This window comes from Poromitra crassiceps, assembly GCF_964638095.1.
Source record: "Poromitra crassiceps genome assembly, chromosome: 1".
Taxonomy (NCBI): Eukaryota; Metazoa; Chordata; class Actinopteri; order Beryciformes; family Melamphaidae; genus Poromitra; species Poromitra crassiceps.
This window is the reverse complement of record NC_139623.1, coordinates 89,651,208-89,667,074: the sequence shown is the minus strand read 5'-3', so window position 1 is coordinate 89,667,074 and position 15,867 is coordinate 89,651,208. Positions and strand designations below refer to the sequence as shown.

Sequence of the window (15,867 nt, the reverse complement as noted above, 5' to 3'; positions counted from 1 at the left end):
CTCTGCTCTACTCAGTCACCGGCTGATTTGTGTGATTCAAAGATGCAAGGGGTGTGTTGACAGAGTCTGGTGCGGTGTGGAGGTGAGTAAAAAAACACTGACCAAAGCAAAGCATGTGATTTGCAACACAATGATATAAACGTTAGAGCACAATATAAAGTTTTTTTTATACCAATTAACTCTGGAGAAATGGGCTGCCTCATGTTTCTCACGTGCAGCATGATCGGCTCTGCAATGACAACAATAAAGAAATATCTGCAATCAGCCGTTTCTCATATTTGAGGTCAAAATCGGCCGATACAGATTGCGTGCAGATCGATCTGAGCACCTCTAATATCAGTTTATATCCAACAAGATGCTACCTTTAGCGGAGCCTGTACCTACGACGTCCAGAGGGAAGACTCAGAAAAAAGAGGGTGGAGCAGGGTGTCCTGAAGAATATCCTGAGCTTTCTTAGTTAACTCTCTTCTGATAGACTAGGCATCCTGCGTGCGAGGTGAGGCCGCGCGGCCTCTCCCATAGTTCGGCCGCTGCGCCTCTCCTCTCTCTCCCTCTCCCTCAGTCTCTCTTGTGTGTGTGTGTGACAATGTTTATGTATGACATCACTGATGACAGCATCAGTGATGGTGTGACATCATTGATGACATCACTGATGACATATGTAATTAGGGCAATCACCTAATTAAAAAATGCGGCTCCGTCAGGTCACCCGCATGGGTGCCCTTTACACACTCTGAAGGTTTCAGCCTGATCGCATGTAAAACGGCATAGCTGTGGCCGAACACAGAACTTGAAACAGTGGACAGAGCCACATACTCAATTTTATTTTATTAGGGGTGTCACGGTACACAAAAGTCACGGTTCGGTACGTACCTCGGTTTTGGGGTCACGGTTCGGTACGAATATGGTACAACGGAGAAAAAAAGCAACAAATCCCAAATTCATTTTTTTCCCCTTTGAGTTTTTCTGAATTCTGTGTTTTGCTTTTTTCCCTCATTTTACCATCAGAAATAGTGTATAATAAGTGGGAATGAATAAATGTCCACAATTTAATAAGATCTAGGCAATCCACACAAAAAGGTTTTACTATTCAAAGTGTGGGGTGCGCCTCCCTCTCAGATGTCTGTATTCCAGCTGTTTGACAGGGCAAAGGCATTTCCCCCCACTTTAATCTTTATTGTACACAAGTTTGTAAACGGAGTGCATGTGGAGTAGCCTAATACCTAGCCTAATATGTACCGCGACACCTCTAATATATATATATATATATATATATATATATATATATATATACATGTATATATATATATATATATATATGTATATAGATAGATAGATAGATAGATACATATGACTAAGATAAGGCTGGCAGATCTGTTGATTCTTGTGCACCCTGTATAAGAGCTTAATGCTGTTTGCTTTACTCTCAGTTTGAGAAGGAGGAGCAGGTGCACAGCATAGACATTGGAAACGAAGGGTCAGCTTTCATCGAGGTGTTGGTGGGGAAATCATCGGCTGTCAGAGACCAGGACTATGAGGTATTCTTGCAAAACCAGTGTACTCTGGGTGATAATTAGTAATTCCTGCACCTTCTACCCGGTAGTACTTTTAATTTGGTTGACTTGATTTTCTCTCTTCTAGGTTCTGTTGGTTATGTCCTCCTTCATGTCGCCCACGGAGAGCCGAAATGGCACCAACACTAACCGGGTGCGCTTCTTTGGGCACAACCAGCTGCAGAAGAGCACGGCACAGGAGAAGTGGGACAGGGTGAAGATTGTGTGCAGCCAGCAGTACAGCAAGGTGAGACACCCAGGGATCACCCAGGGGATTCAGTATGAGCAGATAAAGGTTCGGCCGATATGGGTTTTTCAAGACCGATATATTTTTAAGTCACCAACATTCGTTATTCTGTGCTGATATTCAATGTTTTTAAATCTGACCAGTTTCATGTAAAAAAAAAACATATATTCAGGATTTCTCCAAGATGGCTATTGAAAGCCTCTGAAACTAAATTTTGATCATGGGACACTAACACTCCATTGAAAACAATGCTAATGAAATTGATTTTGGTGGACAGGGCAGGCTGACCCTATTCAATGATGGGAGAAACTATAGGATACATAACGTCTTTCAGTGAGGAGTACATGTATACAAATGTAATTAAATAACAAAATGAAGGAATAATAAAGAAAGAATAGACCTTATTCGACTGACGTAACTCACGTACTGGCACGCCCACTGCCGCCATATTGTTGACATTCCGCAGCGCGCTGTTTAAAAGTGACTGACAGCTGTCATAGCTTAGGACACTAGCCAATGTTACTTACTAACCTATTTAATGCCGTTTTTACTGCGTCAGGAGCTATTTCACAACAGCGATAGTGTGCTGTGTAATAATACACTGCTGTAGTAATAGCAGCAATAAAAGCCCGCGTGTTAGCTACTGTCCACAAATGTGAAGGGAAAGAGACTAGAGGCTAACGTTAGTAGCAAACATTGGGCTAACATGCAAGCAAGCGTCAGATCATATCAAACAAACATTTAACGTTAAGGTTATTTACCTTTGCTGTCACGACAATGTTTGATGATGATTATGTCGTTGGTGGCACAAAAGTTCAGCTCCTGAGACGTGTATGCCAATACTGTATTCACAAGGTAGTTATAAATGTCCGTTAGGCCTACGTTATACCTGACAATATAATGAGTTATATTTACTCTAAGTCAGTTTTTTTATAGGGGTCCGCACCTCCGACCAAACTTATTTTTTCATCACTTCTCTTTGATGAAGCCATAACTGTTGCTCGGCCAGACTACGTTACGGCTGCGGTTTGTCAACAATATGGCGCCATCCAGGGTTATCGAATAAGGTCTATAGAGAAAGAAAATAAAAGTTAATTGCAGGTTTTACAGACTGCAAACCGATATACAGTATATTGGTCTAATTGTACTACAATACATGGATTTAGGACTGCTGTAGAGACATAGTAAGATTTGCATATTTTCACAGCACTCTGTCACGTCTCGATTATTGCAACGTTCTACTGGCCGGTCTCCCTGCTTCAGACATTCAACCCCTCCAACTTATTCAAAATGCCACAGCCCGCCTTGTATTCAACCAACCAAAATTTTCCCATATCACCCCCCTCTTTCATGAACTTCACTGGCTTCCCATCATTGCAAGAATCAAATTCAAAACACTGGTTCTGGCATACACAGCAGTTCACCACACAGCCCCTCCGTACCTACAACCCATGGTCAGTTTCCAGATCCCGCACCGCTCTGATCACAACTTTTTTCCCATCTTGCCCACAAATGGTGGAACGAGCTCCCCTCTGAAATAAGAACGGCCAATTCACTACCAATTTTCAAAAAAACAGTTAAAAACTCATCTTTTCAGACTACATGTTCACCCCCTGTAGCAACCTCACCCCCTGTAGCAACCTCTCTAGTTCCTATGTACTTGATTCACATGCACTTTTATTTCTCCTCTTTTGTCTTGCTGCCTTCTTCTATCCAAATTTTTCTATTGACTCTACATCTGTTTTTAATTCTTTGCTGTTTATACATTTGTTTGATCCTTGTTTTTCTTGTTTTATTGCTGTACTGTTTTATAACTTGTTTGTATTTGTCGCTTTGGAGAAAGGAGTCTGCCAAATATCAATAAAGTAAAGTAAAAGTAGTAAAATACAGCAGGACTTGACATACAGTGCAATGGGACGTTGTAAGATACAACATAGGCAGTGGACTTAGACCGTTTTCTCTCCTCATGCAACAATAAGCAAATATGTGCATTCAAGCTGCATGACATACAACACTGTTGCAGCTTTAGAGAGGGCATAGTGAGTATCAGTGGTTCTTTTGACCGCTGTACCAAAAGGTAGTTATGCTAAACTAAAGGTGACTTTTGTGAAAAGAAAAACTATCCTACAAAATAAGCACATCTTAAAAAAAGGTAGATTTGGCTGTTGTTGTTAATGTTCTTTTAAATCCTGCATCAGTGTTAAAGTCAGTTCTGCAGATGAAAGGTACATTTGTCTGTGTACTCTGCAGAACATTGCATATGGAGTGGCCTTTGTGAAGTTCCATTCACCTCCGGACAAAAGTGATCCTCCAGCAGCAACTTCCCCAGTAAGCAAAGGACAGTCTTGTCATGCATCAACTTTTACTGGCCCCCGGGCCATGGCTTATGTTGAACTCTGCCTTGACACGAAACTTCTCTTTCTTCTCCCATAGCAGAAGTTGACAAAGCTGGGCCAGTTCAGGGTAAAAGATGAGTCGCCTTCCGCCGGACCCAGTCTACAACCTGGCAGCCTCTTCTTCAGCCGGGAAAGCGTGACAAAAACCAGCCCTGCACTAAAGGGTAAATCCATTTGTTTGAATGTAGCAGCTGCTCATGCCTCATACCCAATTCAATTCTTTCAGATTCTTATAACAACAAAGCAATATTAATCATGTTGAATAATAAATGGCCCACAGTGCAATATTTAACTTTTATTTAGAGCTGCTTAAGTGAGCCAGGAGACAACGGCGAGGTTATTTATTTTCATATACATTCTTTATTATCGAGCGTATTTGTTAACATACAGGAATGCTGTTCTCTTACCAACCTTCAGTGCCTCTCTCTCTAGTGTCGCCTCAGAACGAGAAGATGAGCTATGCTGCTGCAGCGCTGCAGTCTGGTGGAGGTTCCCACTCCTCAGGCCAAGCCTCCACCTCGAAATCTACATCGCCACAGGTACGGATCATCACATGCTTCTCTTCTTCTAAGGAAAGTAGGCACTGTCCAGTGTTTTTTTTACCACGTGTGTTACACCCCGAAGTCTAGGGTTTAAGGTGGAACATAAACTGTCACACAGAAACTATAAAAAGATAGATGGAAATGGTGGACGGGTGCTCTGACTGACAATGCAAATCTTACCTATACATCGAGTAGCACCTCGCCCATAGACATACAAGAAATAACTAACAAAACATTGAATTAACGTTTGTGCATGAAAAAAACAGTAAATGGTGTTTAGGACGCGGGTGAGAGGGTACTGAGCCAGCCGGGTCAGTACACACTCTGCTGCCATGTTGAATGGATGGGCCTCTTGTAGGCAGACAGACAGCTCTCTGCTCCAATTAGCACCTGCTGCCTCCAATCAGTCCACTCAAATCCCCAACCAGCTGCACCTGGGAAGGACTGAGCCAAAGACACAACCGGCGACAAGATAATACCCCCCAACGCGGAAGTAAAGCACGGAAACGCCGCTATGCCAACCAAATGAAGAATTATAACATAATTCTTCAAATGAAGAATTATAACATAATTCTTCATTACCTTAATAATTCAATAATAATAAACGACACAGTAATAACAACGTGCGATAGCATGCTGGTCAACACGCGAGTAATCAATGGCATCACTCAGTCATAGAACGAAAAGGACACTTTTCACTCTCGGGGACGCTTGATGAGTTTCACTCTGGTTTCCCGAAGGAGGGGTGTGTGTTTCAATCAATTCTTTGATATGGCAATAAACTATTGAATCTTGATACGCCTGACCCCGCCCGCTTGGGACGCAGCGTCAATTACAACGAGCCGACATTACAAACAAACGTCAACTTCTGAGTTTAATGTCAATACAAACAACTCTGGATGCTCGGCCGGTGTGGAATTCGTTTGTGGCAACATTTCAGAAAAAAACATTGCATCACTCTCGCTGCGGCTGTCAGCGGGAAGGATTCTTGATGAATTAGCGACCGTTACTGTGGTATGTTTGGTCGTGTTTTGCCTTAATTGCCTGCAGGGAAATGGATACTATGCTACAGTCTAATGCCTCGCCCTGATATCAGCTGCCAGTAGTAACATTACGCATATTTACGACTGTTACAAGACGAGTGGAGCTTCTTGGTGTTAATCGGTTATTTATATTAGTTAACCGCGTTTACCATCAACATAACGCCGGCATTCCACTGGTTGCATTGCGTTGCTTTGCGGCTGATCTCCGGTTTTACTCCGTGCTCTGTGCTGCGGCAACACTCACTGGCTGCGTGTAGAGCACGTCACGGCTCAGCTGCGCCAGACAGCTAGAGTGACGAGACCGACAGGTTATCACTGTAAAATCGAGCGAGACAATTTGTATGTGGGATAAATACAACGACAAACAGGCAGAAGATCATTGTTCCCAACTGGAGGAGCAGAGGAGGGGTGGACTTGCTTGGTGTTGTCCTTGTAAAAAGGATGTGTTGTGTCATATATTATTTTGTGGTTTTCCACTTCAATTATGAACTTTTCCTCATACATATTTGTCCTCTGGCTTGATATTGAATGCTGTAAACACCTCTGCCCTGTTGATTTCATGCCTGGCTCCGCCCAACTTGCTGCGGCTTTGCTCCGTCATCCGTGAAAAATAGAACCCTTGCGTATCTTTTTCGGAGAGCTCCGGATCGTCGGAGCTGGGACGGAGTAGACACGCAACGCAGCGGAGTAGGTGGAAGTTGACACAATGATTAGAGTGGAAACGTATCGGCTCCGATGCCGTACCGCAGCGCAGACGGACCGAACACGGACCTAGTGGAATGTAGGCACAGGCAGCCTCACAGCAGCTAACACAACAAGCTGACGGTGTGCTGGGGTCTCATCTATCATACCTTGCATAGAATCCCTACTAACGATTCCTACCTGCATGAAATTCCCTCTTACAGCAGCGCAGCTGCCACAGTGATTAAACGAGCCAATGATTATCACTTCAAAAGTAAATGGAGAGTGGCAACATGTTGCTAGCTGCGGTGAAGGCAGTGAGCGCGCCAGAGGACAAAAGAAAAAAGTTTGCCGATTTGATGTGGGGCGAAAAGGGCCATTTGGTGTGACATTGCACCTGAAACATGTACAGCTATTCATCACTGTATTCACTTCCCAGTCAGCAGCACCGAGGCGTGCCTCCATTCTGAGTTTAATGTCGATACAAAGGACTCAGGATGCTCTGGGTGTGTGGAATTTGTTTCTTGATGAATTAGCGGCCGTTACTGTGGTATGTTTTTTGGTCGTGTTTTGCCTTGCATTGGCTGCGGGCACTGGTTTCCTGCTCGTGGAAGAAGGACAGCAATCTTTGCAAATATCGAGTTCTGAAATGCGTGTTTCAACATTCCGACCCAGTGATCCTTTGTATCGACATTAAAGGAAGACATTCATTTATTTTTGTACGTTTTGGTTAGGTATTTTGCGACTATTTTAACATAGACCGTATGGGCGCCCACTTCAAGCACCAGCCAGCCAGCCAGCAGATCCGTGTAAAAAGCTGTAACACTGAAACGTGACTATGGAGCTACAAAATACATTATTTTTGGACACCTGACCCAGCGAAAACCACATGGGATAGATTAATGTCCCGATTATGAAGCAACCCAATTGGCAGAATAAAATGTAAAAAAAACAGAATATTAGGTAGCTACAATATCAACTCAATCAATTTGAATAGGCTATACTATCCTGACCTATATAGGCTAGCCTATAAACTCAAAATCATGTTTTCATCATGTTTTCCAGTTACTCCTGAGCAAAGCAGTCAACTAATACAATAGTATAATTTAAATATTAGTAAATTATCAACAAAAATAATTAATTTCTGGTAATATGCAATAAGATGACAAAATAGTGTATCTATAAATACCTTTAGTATCACAGTTGGCCAAAATTATGAAGTAATGAGTAGGGATGTCACGATACCAAAATTATGAGTTCGATACCGATACCTGCCTAAGTATCTCGATACCGATACTGAAACGATACCACGGCAAAAAACTAAAACATCAGGGGCCGGTTGCACCAACTGGTCTTACACTGGTCTTAAGCTAAGTTGGTCGTAACTTTACGACCTAACAGCTACGCCGGTTGCACCAAGACGACTTAAGCCTTATTTTCACTAAGACCAGGCGTAACTCCTACGCCTCGTCAGGAGGAGGTGTAGCAGAGATCTCCGCGGAGACCTTTTTGACCGTCATCGTCGTAACACCGCCAGTTCGCCGTCTTTGAAAGCACGACGTTAGATTATAACTAACTAGTTGTGTGGCTTAGCCTTCCCAAATGTTGCCGTTACTTTTTATGCCTCTGCCGGCGATAGCCAGGCCGGAGGCATTATGGATCCGGGTTGTCCGTCCGTACGGCCGTACGTCCATCCGTACGTCCGTCCGTACGATGTTTGTTAACGCGATATCTGAGGAACGCCTGGACGGAATTTCATCAAATTTGCCTAAAACATCGACTTAGACTCAAGGATGATTTGATTAGATTTTGGTGGTCAAAGGTCAAAGGTCAAGGTCACTGTGACCTCTCGAACGCCATTTTCAAGCTTGTTAACGCGATATCTCAGGAATGCCTTGACGGAATTTAATCAAACTTGTCTCAAACATTGACTTGGACTCAAGGTTGAACTGATTAGATTTTGGTGGTCAAAGGTCAAAGGTCAAGGTCACTGTGACCTCTCGAATGCCATTTTCAAGCTTGTTAACGCGATATCTCAGGAATGCCTTGACGGAATTTAATCAAACTTGTCTCAAACATCGACTTGGACTCAAGGATGAACTGATTACATTTTGGTGGTCAAAGGTCAAGGTCACTGTGACCTCTCAAACGCCATTTTCCAGCTTGTTAACGCGATATCTCACGAATGCCTTGACGGACTTTCATCAAATTTGCCTCAAACATCGCCTTAGACTCAAGGATGATCTGATTAGATTTTGGTGGTCAAAGGTCAAAGGTCAAGGTGAGCTCTCGAACGCCATTTTCAAGCTTGTTAACGCGATATCTCAGGAATGCCTTGACGGAATTTAATCAAACTTGTCTCAAACACCGACTTGGACTCAAGGATGAACTTGATTACATTTTGGTGGTCAAAGTTCAAGGTCGCTGTGACCTCTCACACACCCAATTTCCAAGCTCTGTAACGCAACATCACAGGAGCGCCTTAACGGAATCTCTTCCAATTTGCCTCAAATGGCGATTTGGACCCCAGAATGAACTAATGGCGGAGGCATAAGTCCGCGTTGCGGTCGTTCTAGTTTAGAATGTAATACATAGAATTGGGAACGTTACATTCAATTTCATTCAGACTCCCTGACACTAATCGCCGCCGCCATTTTCCCCCGGGGCTTCCACAGGAGGAGGGGGGTGGGAGGAGGGAGGGTGTAGTGACGCACATACAGTAGTGGGTGACGGCGCGAGGCACATGTGGGCCAATCAGAGGGCATTCCCCGACAATTCACATGAACGCGCATTGCTACGACCAGCGTAGTTAAGACCAGAGTAAGCCGTGTTGGTGCAACAGGCGTAAATCCATGGTCTTAACTAAGACCGACGTAGGAGTTACGACCAGGCATAGTTAAGACCAGTTGGTGCAACCGGCCCCTGGAGGGGACAAAACATGGAACATAAAACTTATTTTATTGATTTAACAAGCTAATGCACAGCCATGTAGTCATTTTACTACATGCTGGTAGTACTGCCACCACGTGTGGCGCTGAACATGCTAGAACTTTTATTATCTAGTGTAAAATTAACATAATCTCTCCTGTAAACATATTTTAAAGGAATGTGAACTGTTTAAACTTATAAATAATATAAATAAAATATATTTTCACACAGCTGCTACACTATTATAGCTATTTGTTTTATCAAAAAAAAGTACTCTGTACTTGCAGCTCCTAAGCTTCATTAACATGAAGTGCCTGATTTATGGTTACGGTAATCTAGTAATATATATTATTTTCACACATAAATGTAGGCTATTGAAATGTAGGTTTATTATGTGGTGTATCCCCCCCCCATACATGTAGGCTAGGTGTTTTTTACAATGAATTCGTATATCATTAATAATTGGGATTATTGTAAATATTAGGATAGGTGACATCAGATGACTGCTTACCATGTAAAAGCTTTAATAACACTGGCATTGAGGGCCATAGTGTTATTAAATATTGTACATGGTATGCAGTCATCTGATGTCCCCTCCCCTAAACGTTACATGTCATGACTTGCTCCTTGGCAGAGATCTGTGCTCGAGCACATTGCCTCGTGTTTCACTGTAAACGAGTAGGCTATTTTGACAAGCGAACTTTTTCAGTGAAACAAGTTCGCTTGTCACACAATACTCATTGGACTTATTTGAGGGCATATATGTTTATCGTTCACGTTCGCTAACCTGTCAGTCTTTAAACTCTTTGAACAGGTCGTGATGCCTGTCGGCAAGATGTTTAGCCAGGTTCGATGTGTTTGAGCCTTTCGCTTGGGTCGCGTTGAAGCACCTTTTACACACTGGTTTCGATGTGTCCACGGGCTTGCCTTCGCTGTCGGCAACGTAAGCAAAATATTTCCATATTTCGCTTTGTGCATCTGCTTTTTCTACAAGCGATGGTCGGCTTGCAAGACTAGAAGACGCCGCTGCCATTTTCGCTGTGTCTGTCCTGTATGTCAGGTGCTGCAGTGAGGACTGAGTGGCCAGAGAGCGAGCAGAGAGGGAAGAGGGGAAAGTCGGCACGCAAGCAGACAGAGTCAGGGAGAGCTTTTTTTTCACTTTTCACGAGTCACCATTGGTTCAAGGCAAGGCTGTGTTGCCTTCAAGTGAACTGGGACACAGGCTCTCAACTTTAATGCCGCTGTGTCTCTCTCCTCCGCTAACAAACACCACGGTCGCACACCGACGCAACCCATGACATTTTTTTAAGTATCGGTACTAAATTAACGTGGTATAGTATCCTTTTTAACGGCAGGGAACCGCGGTACCATACTAATACCGGTATATCGTGCAACCCTAGTAATGAGTGGTGTCCTATTCCCTAGGTTATTGTTTTCAATCCCTACCCTTCGTGGCTCCGTTTGGAAGGGCAAGGGCCAAAGTGAGGGACACTCAAAAACAAGGGGTAGGAGTAACAATAAGAATTGGGATTGGGCCTTAGTCTCTTTTCTATAGTGAGTAAGGTGTTAAACACCATGATCATTGAGTTGGTTGAAAAAACACAACACACGTGGTCTGGGGCCGAATTTGCCCTTGTTTTATTTCTTTATAGAGGGGCAAAGTGGAACGTCACTTCCTGCTTCAGCACTGTACCAGAGATTTTCATCCACCATTTATTTTCCCATAGACATTTCGTAAAACGCTTATAAAATAGTTGTACTTCGTTTAACCAAACAGTTCAGCTAACGCTATAAGAGAGACCATAGAACATTTCACTCGGACCAAAACAAAAAAAAACATAGAAAAAATATTTTCTTTAAATCCGAATTTCTTTTAACGTTTTGGCCCCAGTGAAATGTTATGCGATCTCTCCTGTTTCTAAATATATCTGTACCATTTGGTTTGAACCAGTAAAACTATTTTTATACGCATTTTACGAAATGTGTATGGGAAAATAAATGGCGGATGAAAATCTCTGGTACAGGGCTGAAGCAGGAAGTAGGCGGTCACTTTGCCTCTCTATTGAGACAATAGAGAGGGACAGAGAGCAGGACTGACAGGAGAGAAATCTGTTGGTGGGATTTGATCAATGGGATGTTTGAGAACATTTTTGGCCAAAGATCAACATCCGAGAGTATGTTTGCATCTCAGATTACCATCACAACTCTGTTGGCGAAGGTCATTATAAAGTTGTCTGACATGCTGAAAAGCAAAGCAAAAATCTATTTTGCACAAAACAATAAATATTCATCATAAATAATCTCTGCATTGCGTAGTGCAGTCTAGTAAGGGTTTAGGCATGGTTGCAGTTATTGCAGATTTGCTTACCATTTTTAATATCATTGCCTGTCACCTCTTTCAAAGAATGTAATGAGTAACAAGCTTGCAGAATCATTGTTTTGTTTTTTGTTGAGCGAATGTTTTATGTCATATAGCTCAAGCATGTATCAATTTGGTTAACTTTCTTATTTCTCCGTTTCCTCACAGCCGCCAGTAAAGAGAAAATTTGAGTTCAGCAAGGAGCGGCAGTCGGCCCCTGGTCCTCCTGCCTTGAAGAAGACCAGCCCAACAGGCTCACCTGAGGGAAAAGTTGCCACAGCCAGACCCAGGCCCAAACCCAGCCCAGCCAGCACCCCCGGCCCCAGCACCACTAAAGGTGAACTCAGAATTTAGTTAAGTGTATATTGCATTTAACGGTCCTGGCATGCAAATTCTTTCTTCACCCAAAACCTTTTTCGAATTACTCCCTGCAGCCTCACCAGCCCAGAAGAGTCCTGACAAGAAGAGGGAGAGCCAGTCTAAACCCGAGCCTAAACCTAAACACCACAAAGCCAAATCCCCGAGCGTTGAGCAGGTGCCATTGAACCGGATCATGGAGGGGGTGCTGTTTGTCCTCAGCGGCTTCCAAAACCCCTTCAGAGCAGAGCTGAGGGACAAGGCTCTGGCCATGGGTGCCAAGTACCGGCCCGACTGGACCCCCGACTCCACACACCTTATGTAAGTAGCACTCAGGAAGTCTGTGAGAAGAACTACCGTATTTCTTCTAATAAACGCCTGGGCGTTTATTTAGCTAAATCAACCCAGACCCCTGGCGGTTAAAGGAGACCCGGCGGCAGATAGAGGGTATTAGAAGAAATACGGTATGAGCTTAGGCTGTACATGCTACACCATTTATAATAGATTATTGATGCATTATGATTGCAATCAGAATCAGGACTGTATTTTGCCAAGTACAATGTACAAGGAATGTATCTTGGTGCTGGTGTCAAAATAAACAACAATACAATTAAAAATAAAAGATATGTATGATGAGCAATGTGCATTAGAGATGAACGATAGTAACAAAAAGTTTAGATTTTCTTGCATTGTTTAGAACTAAGTTGTTTAAAGAAAAGTAGTTTTGTAGATGTCAGTATGCAGGATTTACTGAGTTTGAGTGTGATGAAAGGTTTTGATTCATAGACCAAAGATTACCTGCAGCTATAAAATACCTTGTTCACAAATCAATTTTGGACGCCCCTCTCTCTCAAGTAATTAATCGCAGCCTCTGCGATTTGGAAATTGCAGAAGTTCATATAGCGCGTGCGATTATTTTTCAATGAACTGCTCAGCTCTAATATGCAATCTTAAGTAACTTAAGACACAAGGGTGTGTGTGTGTGTAGGAGTGGTCCACTCCTTATTTGTCCTTATTGTTACTTGTACACACTGCTCTTTCCTGCACAAGTTGACATAATTCCATGAGCGTACTGTCAGTCACCAAAATGACCGCTACTCCAGAGAAAATCAGGTTGATGGCATTTTCTGTGCTCTGCTGCAAGTAATGTAACCGTGTGTGTGTGTGTGTGTGTGTGTGTGTGTGTTCACTGTTTAATCTCCAGTTGTGCCTTTGCCAACACCCCCAAGTACAGCCAAGTGAAATCAGCAGGGGGCATCATCGTACGGAAGGAATGGGTGATGGACTGCCATAAGAGGAGGCAGAAGATCTCATACAAGCGGTAAGAGAGCGGGCGCGGGGACCAAAAAGGAGCAGTGAAGAGAGATCATCATTACAGTTATGATAATGAGACAAAACCTTATTAATACTTCTTGTAGGGGAACTCATTTTGCTCACAGAGTTCAGGTACAGAGCGGTTCCTCTAGATCTGGTTGGGATTCAGTGTGTTTTTGTAGGGCTGCACGATATTGGAAAAAACTGGCATTGCAATATTTTTTTATTCTGCGATATATATTGCGATATGAAAAAATACAGGAATTTTCACCAAAAGACTTGAATAGGTCTATCAAGCCTTGCCCGTTTAAGAAGGTGGTCTAGTGTGGGTAACCTGCATGGTTGACGTAGTAGGAGAGTGTGTTTTTAGCCACATTTGCAGGATGCTAAGTGAGTAAAGGTACTATAGTTAGTAGGAAAGAGCTTAGAACGTCACAGAGAGGGCGTGCATTACTGTAGGCTATGAGTTAATTTGCCTTACTTGACATTGCACATTCTGCGATGTGACTATTGCACATGTGCACATTGCGATGACGATGCTGAAACGATATATTGTGCAGCCCTAGTTCACAGACACTTCAGCAGGGTGAATGCTTTCCAACGCAGGGCTGTACCTCAATATCCTCCAGTTGAAAGACAAGAGTGCGGGGAATACTAACAATTACACACATCCAATTACTAGTTTCTGATGATTATGCTGATGATTACGCTGATGTCATGATAGTTTGTTGAATGTCAATGTGATTCACTGTGCCATTAAGACTATATAGACTAGTCAGTGAATGCTCAACTATTGTCTTCCATGCATGAAGTGGAGGTGTCTCGTCAGTTTTGACAAGCCCCAGTAAACACACCGCACGTGCAGCAAGTACGTAGGTTCCGACTGGTAATTAACATTGCTCTGATTGTAGCCGCAAAAAATGTCACATGTATGTCACTCACAGTATTTCAAAAATATTTATTTGGTGCATATTTTGCTGTTTGCTGCTGTACATATTTTTTACATGTTAAAACGTGGTTGCCACTGTGGCCACCAAAGGCCAAGAAGTGGTTGACATTTTATTTTTGGTTGCCCCGGGCAACCGTTGATGTCGAGCCCTGCTGTGTCATCATTCTCTCTCACACTCGCCAATATCTGATCGTACCAACTATCCCTCCTCCCTTCCCTCCTCCTCTCCTTGCCCCTGGCTCGTTTCCCGAGCCAGACTTGGCCTCCATTGGCCTGCCCAGCCCCTCTATTGTGAAAGGCTTTGATGGTGTCTCCTTTATTTAAAAGCTGCATCTGCCATGGGTAATTAAAGGGACCACTTACTTTGATGATGACAAGTACCCAAACAAATACACACACATACAATCTGTCGCTCCTTCATGCACACAGTTTGTAATTAAGCATTCGTAGGCAAACGCACAAAACCAGTCAGCTGCTGCCATGCGCCCACAGGTAAACAAACAAAACAAACACAGCCCCTCCTCCATATATGTTGTATATATTAATGAGATTATGTCTGCTGCTCAGCACCGCAGAAATGCTTTCTCTGTAGTCTTTATCGAATCAGAGAAGAACCTCAGACAGAAAGGAGGAAGAGGGGGTAGGGGGAGTGAAAAAGCACTTGAGCAGCTCGACAATGTCCCAGTACAATGGGACTGAATGAGTAAACACATTTCTCATTAAAACTGAGCCTGCCTCTGTTGAAGCATCCCAAGAGCTTGTCGGGAAACATTTCACACACTGATTTTGCCTGAGACGTGCAAATCGACCACGATGATGATGATTTGAAATGAAAAGATGATTGTGATGGTGCTCTCTGTTATAACTTCTCATACAGGTGACTAACGTTTCGTCACTATTGTGTCTTCATCAGAGTGACTCTGATAGTGTCAAACAATAGTCCGCTGTTTGCACAATTAAAATCTCTAAATAGGATCAGTGTGCTCCAGTCCCTCCTTTGTCTCCTTGAAGTTTGTCCTTAAACTGAGAAGCGCCTGACTGAGCTGCATTGTGTTGGAAGATGAGCAGAGAACCATTTTTGTACTAATCTCCACTTTATAGAGGCTTAAAGGGATAGTGCGGATTATTGGACATAAAGTTGTATGAACTCATGAGTCCCGTGGGCGGAGCTGTAGCTTGATCTGAGTGGAGAAAAACGAGTCCCGACAGACATTCCAGGGTCACAGAGTTATCAAGTTTTACTCCTAAAGAAAGCATGCATGTGTTATGACATCTCAGTTCATCAATAAAACCTCAGTCTTGCTGTTGATCAGACCGCGCTATTTATTGGCAGTACTTTCTGGATCCGCGCACTGCTTCCGCGGTGGTCACTAATAACACTGTGTACAGGTGTTTCAAGTCAAGTCAAGTCAAGTCAAATTTATTTGTATAGCACATTTCATACACAGAGGCAATTCAAAGTGCTTCACATAAAATGGTTGACAGGAAAAGAAAAGAA

At 43.1% G+C, this 15,867-nt stretch overlaps 1 protein-coding gene across 2 annotated transcripts in view; it reads left to right on the top strand.

Moving 5' to 3' along the window:
* The window catches only part of xrcc1 (X-ray repair complementing defective repair in Chinese hamster cells 1), a 49,005-nt gene that overhangs the window by 2,053 nt on the left and 31,085 nt on the right, over positions 1-15,867 (top strand). Inside the window, exons 3-10 of one of the 2 annotated variants that reach the window (XM_083633506.1) lie at positions 1,431-1,538; positions 1,642-1,800; positions 4,051-4,128; positions 4,237-4,360; positions 4,629-4,735; positions 11,918-12,086; positions 12,184-12,427; positions 13,311-13,427. In XM_083633506.1, coding sequence (XP_083489632.1) covers positions 1,431-1,538; positions 1,642-1,800; positions 4,051-4,128; positions 4,237-4,360; positions 4,629-4,735; positions 11,918-12,086; positions 12,184-12,427; positions 13,311-13,427 — 1,106 coding nt within the window. Of the gene's footprint in view, positions 1-1,430; positions 1,539-1,641; positions 1,801-4,050; positions 4,129-4,233; positions 4,361-4,628; positions 4,736-11,917; positions 12,087-12,183; positions 12,428-13,310; positions 13,428-15,867 lie in introns of both variants that reach the window. The other variant, XM_083633505.1, reaches the window with a different exon arrangement.